Source organism: Papio anubis, chromosome 7 (assembly GCF_008728515.1).
Source record: "Papio anubis isolate 15944 chromosome 7, Panubis1.0, whole genome shotgun sequence".
Lineage (NCBI taxonomy): Eukaryota > Metazoa > Chordata > Mammalia > Primates > Cercopithecidae > Papio > Papio anubis.
In genome coordinates this window covers 138,089,382-138,098,880 of record NC_044982.1, presented here as the reverse complement: position 1 = coordinate 138,098,880, position 9,499 = coordinate 138,089,382, and the positions used below count along the sequence as shown (strand labels likewise).

Genomic DNA, 9,499 nt, shown 5'->3' with positions numbered 1-9,499 from the left:
ATAAGTATGATTAATAAATGAATTCATTTTTAACTGCTACTTGTATTTTTTATTTTCTCAGTCAAAAAGTAATTAATAGCAAGGGTATAATAATGTCATATAAGGGGTATAATAATGTCATATAAGTATGATTAATAAACGAATTCATTTTTAACTGCTACTTGTATTTTTTATTTTCTCAGTCAAAAAGTAATTAACAGCAGGGGTATAATAATGTCATATAAGGGGTTGTAAATTTCTTTAAAAAGGTAACTTATTGCAAAGTAAATTTTAGTTTCAGAAAAGCAATGACATGAAAAATGATTTCTGCTTCAGAATTCAAAAAGAAAATATAAAAAAGTTGATCCTGTCAGGGCACAGTGGTTCACACCCATTATCCCAAACTCCTGGGCTCCTAGGCTGGAAGATCACTTGAGGTCAGAAGTTTGGGACCAGCCTGGGCAACATACAGACCCCCGATCGCTACCAAAAAAAAAAAAAGACATCAGTAGTCTCAGCTACCCAGGAAGCTGAGGCAGAAGGATCACTTGAGCCCAGGAGTTTGAGATAACAGTAAGCAATGATGGCTCCACTGTACTCCAGCCTGGCTGACAGAGCGAGACCCTGTCAATCAATCAATCAATATTAAAAAACTGATCTCTTCCTTTACTTTTAAAAATATAAGTATTCATCACTTAATAGCAACTTACACAATAGAACTCTGAATTTAACTTCTTGAACTTCCTAAACTGACGTGCTGGGAATGTATCCTGAGAAATCATGTTCCTTCAACATCTGGAAATTTTATACTACTATCTTATTTCCAACACTTTATTTTTTCATTCTGAGTTCCCAAAAGGATATTCCTTGACCAAGAATGTTTCCATGAACAAAAACTAAAAGCTTTTGAAAGCAATCTCTGCTGCTTGTATTTCAATTTTTAGAAATTATACGAGGAGGCAGCAAAGACTTCACTGAAGAAATTGGGCTAATGGAATCTAGGGAAAGCATCAACTCCTTGATGAGGTACTCGTAAGATATGTCTAAGATGTACCTCTTCTATCAGCTAAAAAGTGCTAACTTAGAAACATGTTCCTTCTTCCCATTAGCTTTGACAATAAGGCTTCAACTGTAAAATAGCCTTTTAAGTTAAAAAGCTAACTAAAATTAAATCTTAATTCTCTTGTGAGTCTAAGCCTTCATTTCTTTTTCTTTCTTTTTTTTTTTTTTTTACTTAGTCAAAAGGCTGGTACTGAATAACTGGTTTCACATATTTATCTTTCATTTTCTTCAGTCCTAGGAGACCCTTATTCATATAAAAGTAAAGCATCTCTTAAATAATAAACTGCTATTCCTACTAAAAATTCACAGATTAAAAACAATAAAGTTGAAGGGATCTAATGAATCACAAATGTTCTTTTCCATAATGTCTCCTGCTAACTTTTGAATATAGCTTTTGGGGTTTGTTTTTTTTTTTTGAGACAGGGTATCACTCTGTCACCTAGGCTGGAGTGCAGTGGTGCTACCTCAGCTCACTGCAGTCTTGACCTCCTGGGCTCAACTGATCTTCCCACCTCAGCCTCCCAAGTAGCTGGAGCTACAGGCATGCACTAACATGCCCAGTTAATTTTTGTATTTTTGTTAGAGATGGGGTTTCACCATGTTGCCCAGACTGGTCTCAAACTCCTGGGCTCAAGCGACTAGCCTGCCTTGACCTCCCAAAGTGCTGGGATTATAGGTGTGCGCCACTGCACCTGGCCAATTGAAATATCTTGAAATGAATTAGCCATTCAACACAGCTAGCACAAGATCCACACTAACCACTTATGAAGGCTGGTGTCACCATGCAATTTTTATCCCTAAATTAATTTGTAAATATTTCTGCCTTATGTTATGTAAAACTCTCTAAAGGGAACATGAAAATGATTATCAATCACACCACGATTAAGAATGAGGAATAAACAACACAAAGAAAATTATTTTAAGAATTACATACCCTTTACCATTTCACAATAGGAACAGTATGTTTTATAGCAAATTCGGCATTAACAGTCAATCAACCCAAGTAGCAACTTACTTATACTAATATAAGTAATATCAAATTTAAAAGCCAATCAAGACCAGACACTTACTTTTGGGACCACTGATCCTCTGTTACTGTTTCTGTTTCGATGACTGGACAATGGGAAGACCTGTCCAAGCTGACTTGGACGCTCAGTGCATTCTGTGGTGATAGCATTTACAGTATTTGCAGCTTGAAAGGTGTTGGAGTAAGGTGTAGGAAAAGGATGATAGAAACCCATAACCTGGGCACATGGTGCTGGCATCAGCTGATAATATGTATACTCTGTAGAAACAGGTGGCTGAGCAGATATAATGGGGTAGGCAAAGTATGGTCCAGTAGGGTTTGGATTGGGTTGCTGCCATCGTATATCATTGTTATATAAAGGAAACTGTCTGTAAAACCAAATCAAAGAAGAACAAATCTACTGACAAGTCTAAAAAATCCACTAAAGCAAAATCTCTTATACTAATAGAAGACAAAACAGTACAGAACAGTGGCTTTGTGATAATTTTGGGAAAGCAGACAAAACTATCATCATGTTATACATTTTTTTGCTACAGAGATCATTATGTACATGTAGTAACAATGTAAACAACAGTATAAACGAACCCAACCTGATGGTTTTACAGTATTCCACGTACCAGTATAGTTTGTAACTCTGCCTTCAACTTCCTCAAGATATTTCTGCCTAAAAGTTAAACACCTGGCTACTGGATCTACCAACAATGGCAGTCCAAAGTTCCCATTCAAGGTAAACAACTGTGACAGCCTTCTGTAAAGAACAGAGTAAAGTGACCATTGTGTAAGGTGACCGTTACATAGGGTGATTTAATTCCTCCACCTCTCATTCTTCAGCTCAATCCCAGAGCCTACTCCTCCTCCTCTCATACTCCCCTAATCACTTGGCCAAGTCCAGCTCTTTTCCTGGCTCCCCTCCTGGCAATAGAAGCAGGCTCTGGGTCCAAGGGAAAGAAGAGAAGAGGCAAATCTGTTCACGGACATCTTCAGCGGTGGAGCTGCTTCTAGTGTAGTTCATATAAAACACTAGCAAAATTCTTCCTATCCCAGCAGCCCCCCACCAAATCAATACAGGGTCCTAGGGAGTAGGGAGCTGAAGCATAGAGCTTTTCCTCATTACTCCCATGACAAAGCAAAACAGTAAAATGTTCACGGCCGTATTCCTAAAAATATTTTTAAAATAATCTGTTGGCTGGTTTACTCATGAATTCACAAAGATCATTTGGTAAACCAAGAAAATCAATTAAGTTTATCATACTGTATACGTGGCCATTTTTTCAAACAGAAAAATAGTATTATTAAATTTAGTTTCATGAATCAGTTTGCACATTATCCAATATAGGCAAAGATATTTAATATAATACTAACTTCAGTTGAAAATGATTCCTTAGTTCCTACTATTTGTCTAACCCTCAAGACTCTTTATTAAGAGTCTCAGAATATTAACTTGAACACTTAATATCTGAGTAGTTGAATGGCCTTATATACCATACATCCACAATTTCTCAAAGAATGTGCACTGACACACTAGTGTGCAACAATGGTTTAGAGATGGGGTAGAAATATTGATTGCCTCAGCCCTCAGGAATGACAGAGCCTATAGCCAGTCACCAGCTGTCTCATCCATGTATAGTCCTAGACAAACAAAATTTTCTGTGTGACATAACTTGAAAAAGGCTGAAAGTACTTTTATACAGCAATAAAATAAACTCTACCAATGAAGTGCTCATCACTCAGACAGTGTAAGCAGGGTTAGAATGGCTATCATGACTATCATGACTATCATAAGTAACACCCTAACCACTAAGTTACACATGACCTAATTGCAGGCAATTTTGCTAAATCATCCTGTAACTATAGCACAGACATAAATTTAAACTAAAATCTGAGTCTAGAAATATTAATATATACTAACCACGACAGCTTCAAAGTTAAGGACTATTGCTTGGTATTTTCTTTTACACCAGAGACTGTCTTGGTAGCTATGAGATTAGATGTTTAATCTCAAAAAAAAAAAAAAAAGAAAGGTTTTGTTCACCTCTGAATATTTTATTTCTCCCTTTGAGCTGACTTACTTCAAATAAATATCAATGACTTACTGAAGGAGACATAGCCTAAGAATTCAATTTTCCCTTAGAAAAAATAAGAAACTAATCCATATTAACAATTTCCAAATTTCAGTATCATTTTATTTATTCCTCTTAATAGAGAAATGATTAAAGTCTAAAAGTTACAAAAGAAAAATATTAAGTGCACTTTGTCAGCTTTTATAGCCACCCCCACGAAAAAGAAAATAAAAATAAACAAATTACCTATTAGACTGGTTTTCCTGCACAAATGGGTAACAGGTAATCAGGTAGCTGGGAATTGGAGTTGGTTCTACACCAGAAACACTTCCGTTATCATTTGGGAGAGCCATCGGGATCATAAATGTATCAGGACTCTTCTTCTGGGGAATAAATGGCTCTACCTCAGCTGACAGCTTGACATTCTTCAAAGAGAAAGTAGAATACATTAACAACAAGCGAGCAAGCAACTTCCTACAAATTCACAATTTAACAACAGAAGAGTCAGTCCTTATAAACAGTAATTAGGTCTCTTCTCAGCATTCATAAAACATCCAAAAGGAAGAGCAATGTCAATTTTAAAATAACTGAATAATGATCAAGTTATTTAGACAAAGCCACCAAATAAGGAAAATAAATCAAATGTTACATTTCAATGTAATTAAAGCTGTTAAAACAATCAAGAAAATACAGAAGTCATACATCAGGGTCTAAAAATAAAGTTGGTAGTAAGAGATGTAGCTCTTCAGACAATGTGTTTTTAACTCATTTTGTTGGGGGAAAAATTGAACAAAATTATGAAGGATAATTAATACTCTATATTTGTTTCAATAGTCTTAAAAGTTGACTATTTCTGTCCATTTCTGGAAATTAGATCGGTATCATTAAAAGAAAAGAAAATGTCTAAGATGAAAAAATACTTAACATTAAGAAGAAAATATCTGCACAGTTACACTGGGGAAAAGATGAGGACTTCAGTTTCCCAGTACACATCTGAGTAAACTAAAGTAATCCAAGATATGTAATCCATTTTAGTTTACTTTGTATCTTTTCTTATAAGAAATCTATACAGCTTTAAAAGACATTAAAAAAACAAAACAAAACCCTGTAGTATTTAGAGATGCACACATGGGCGACAAAACTGTAAAGTAAATAAAATCCAGGGACTTATTCTTAGCAAAGAGAGTTGTGATTAAGAGGCATCTGGAGAGCTTCCAGGGTGCCTGGCAAAGTTTTATATCCTAACCAGGATAAAATTTACAAGGTGTTTGTCCTGTAACAATTCATCAAGCTGTACACTGGTTTTATGCAGTTTCTATATGTTATAGTTAACAACAAATTTAACATTTTAAATTATTTTTTGAAATCCTTAAGTACATTCTGTAAAAAATCATATAAATATAACATCAAATGATATGAACATGTTTTAATGAAACCAGTAAGTGAAATGCAAGTTAATGTTTTTAACTACTCTAAAAAATTACCTTAAAAGCCACGGCCCTAGCCAGAACTCTTCCCCAACAAACCCACTAGGGTGATAGTTATTAGAAGCTCCCATCAAAGCATAGTTTTAAGAATAAATTTCATGCTTCTCACAAAAGCAGTTAGTAAGGAATCCAAGTAAAAAATCTGAAGATGAGATATGCTCATTTGTTTCAGAAAAATTAAGTTCTCTAAAAAGTTCGCTGTAAACACTCATAAATGCTTGTTAAAAGGGATGGGGTGGGGATGGTAAAATCTGAACTGTACAGCAGTATTAATTCAGTATTCTTCCTCCCCACCTGATTTGAGGTTTACATTTGTACAATTAACCAAATCAGAAGTAGATATGCTATAATAATAATATAAATAGTAGTGAATTGAAGTTGGTTTCTTAAAGATTAACATAAGAGGCAAAAACATCTTCAAACTCTAATGATACAAGCTAGTAATTTTCACTCTGTGATATTCATTAGAACCCAAACTCACTTATATAGGACATAATATATCAAAACAATAAATATTTCCCCAATTAGGAAAAAGAAAAGCCAACTTACAGCAATAATATAAAGATAATGGAAGCTTGCTTTATACAGTTCACACATATATGCCGAAGAAAAGAAACTGAAATCACGTTTTAACTGCACTAAAAATATAATTTTTAGGATTTTTTTTTAAGGGTCTCACTCTGCCATGGGGTGGGGATAGGGGTAGGGTGCAGTGGTATGATCATGGCTCATTGCAGCCTCAATCTCCTGGACTCAAGTGATCCTCCTGCCTCAGCCTCCCAAATAGTTAGGACTACAGGTGCACATTACAACACCCAGCAAACTTTTTAATGTAGAGATGGGGATTTGCCATGTTTCCCAGGCTGTTCTTGAACTCCTGGGCTCAAGTGATCCTCCCACCTCGGCCTCCCAAAGTGCTGGGATTATACGCATGAGCCTGGTCAGGATTTCTTTTAAAAACGAAAAAGTCCTTTACGACATATGAGAACTCACTGAGCAGTTTTATAAATCTGAGCTAGTAGACTTTCAGGGTTTTTTTCCAGCACGGTATATGGGTACATCAAATTATCAGTCTTAACCACACTAATATAATTATAAATAAATAATTTTAAAATAACACTTTTCCTGACCTCTCCCCCAGAAAAATATCAACTCATAAATTACCTTGGTAGCAATAAATTCAAATTCTTGCTCAGGTCGAAAGTTGCAAAAAATGTTTACACCCCACTTCATTTGTACTTTATAAAAGGTTTTATAAACTTAGGCAACCTACTGTTTAAAAGGTATTCTGTATAATTCAAAACTAATGTCTGTACATACATACAGTATGTGCCTTTAAATATTAAAGCTTGTATTGGCTTATATTCTAAGTGCAATTCTAGATATCAGAGCTCAACAATAAAACTCACAAACACTAAAATGATCCTTTGTTTTTAGCACAAAAAAAAAAAAGAGAGAAAGAGAGAGAAGCTGCTATAGTCAACAGCTGCACAAACAGAAGATGTCACTAGTAGGAACAGACTGGCAAACTTTCTCCTATAGCTACAACTCTGTATGGTTTCAAAAGCTGTTTATTGTGACTTTGGTGCCTTCAGTAATATACATCAAAATGCAGCATCTGCTGTTCTCAGGACTGAAAAGGAGTGTTAAGATCCCAAACTATTCTTAAAAGTCCACATACTAAAGCCCATATAAATAACATGTTAAATAAATAACAAATTCTGGCAGTATTTTAATTATATTAGTATAGAAATCAAAGAAAAATGCCTTGCATAGTGAACAACAAAATGTATGAAAAAACTAGACTGGATACATTATAGAACGTTATTCCTCAGTTTGAATTTCTGTTTTGTCTCTCTACTTTCGCCAAGATCTATTTTTTAGGAGTAAGAACGTTCATAGCAGGGAGTTGTCTTCACAAAGGAAATAAATATGGAATAAATGTTAACCACACTTAACAAAGTCTAATCATTCTTGTATTATTTGCTTCACAAAAAAGCACGACTATCTACATAGTAAAACTATCATCTTTCAGAACTTATTTCAGAATTTTCCCAATTAATGAAAAAAATCATAGTCCCAGAATCATCTTTGTAAAAATATTTAAGCAGTTTCATGTTCATTTTTAATTTTGTGTATATTAACGTAAATGTCTACAAACAAAATGCCTTTGATATAAATAATCTAGAAAGTTCAAGATTCTGTCAGAGCATGAAACAAAAATATTATTTAAAAGAGTTTATTAGACAAATGTATTCAGATCATTAAGAGCCTACATAATTCAACAAATGTGCATTTAGCATACATTCCGGAAAGAGTGCTGTGCTGGACTGGGTTAGGGAAAATGGGCAAACATTACCACAAAGCACACGTCGGCAGAGAATGTACACTAAATTCCTCAGAGATGGAACCTCCAGATGAATGCAAATAATTTTCCCAGATTAAGCAATAAAAAACTGACACCCACTTAAAATCAAAACAGAAGTTGGAACATAACGAGACACTCTCCCACAGTGAAACTCCAGAGTATGTACCACACACCCACAGAAAAAATATGACCATGGAAACCCTCCATATTCTTTCTATGTTAAAGTAAAAATAGGATATCTCAAACTTTAAGATATTTTATATCTCATGGCAAAAGATAAAATAAATGTCCTCTGAAGCGAAAAATGATTAATGTTTAAGAGATAACTACTAGCTGTGCTGTTTTTTGATTAAAATGCCAGAACAAAACACAGTACTTATACGTGTAAGTTTTACAGGCTCCAGACAATAATGAGGAAGAAAAATCAAAGAATTTAACTTAGATTCTGCCCATACTGGGCAGAATGTTTTGCAACCCATATTTTCCTTTTTAAAAAACAGACCAAATCTAATGTTTTTTAAATCTGATGGTTACTTTTTTTTAAAAAACAGCTTTCTAGATTTAATATTAGTTTCTGAATTATCTATTACTTTGTTTTTATTATTTTCTCTTCTGATTTGATGGAGTTTCCCCTCTAACTTCTTGCCTTGGATGCTTAATTTTCATTCTCCTTGTAAACTGTTTAACAATGAAGGCATTTATGACTATGCATTTGCCTCAGAGTATAGCTTCAGCCACATTCCATAGGTTTTTTGTTTGTTTGTTTTAGAGATGGGGTCACACTATGTTGTCCAGGCTGGAGTACGGTGGCAATTCACAGGTGTGATCTCACTACTGATCAGCACCAGAGTTTCTACATGCTTCATTTCTGACCTGGGCCAGTAAACCCTTCCTTAGGCAACCTGGAGTTTCCCCACTCCAGGGAGGTCATCATATTGATGCTGAACTTAGTGCAGACACCTGATCCACATAGCACACTACAGTCCAGAACACCTAGCTAGGGTCAAGCGATGCTCCTGCCTTAGCCTCCTTAGCAGTTGGGACTACAGGTGTATACCACCATGCTGGGCCCCATAGGTTTTTCATATGTGGTATTTTATTATTAACACATTTTTAATAACCTGTCATTCTATTTTTTATTCCTTTTTGACCTAAGAGCTTGAAAATGTCTTTTTGGCCAGGAGCAGTGGCTCACGCCTGTAATCCCACCACTTTGGGAGGCTGAGGCGGGTGGATCACCTGAGGTTAGAAATTCAAGACCAGGCTGGCCAACATGGTGAAACCCCATCTCTACTAAAAATACAAAAATTAGCTGGGTGTGGTGGTGCACACCTGTAATCCCAGCTTTGGAAGGCTGAAGCAGGAGAATTGCTTGAACCGGGGAAGCGAGGTTGTAGTGAGCTGAGAAACTGCCACTGCACTCCAGCCTGGGTGACAGAGTGAGACTCCGTCTCAAAAAGAAAAAACAGAAAATGCTTTTTTAAATTTCCAAATGGTATTTTCCCTGAATGTATAT

The 9,499-nt window shown here is 35.4% G+C and overlaps 1 protein-coding gene across 2 annotated transcripts in view; it reads right to left on the bottom strand.

Annotated features, from left to right (window-relative positions):
• SECISBP2L (SECIS binding protein 2 like) overlaps positions 1 to 9,499 on the bottom strand; it is a 58,225-nt gene that overhangs the window by 45,094 nt on the left and 3,632 nt on the right. For both annotated transcript variants that reach the window (XM_021940539.2, XM_021940540.2), the window contains exons 2-3: positions 4,375 to 4,553; positions 2,112 to 2,436 (exon numbers count right to left, since the gene is read on the bottom strand). In XM_021940539.2, coding sequence (XP_021796231.1) covers positions 2,112 to 2,436; positions 4,375 to 4,553 — 504 coding nt within the window. The remainder of the gene's footprint in view (positions 1 to 2,111; positions 2,437 to 4,374; positions 4,554 to 9,499) is intronic.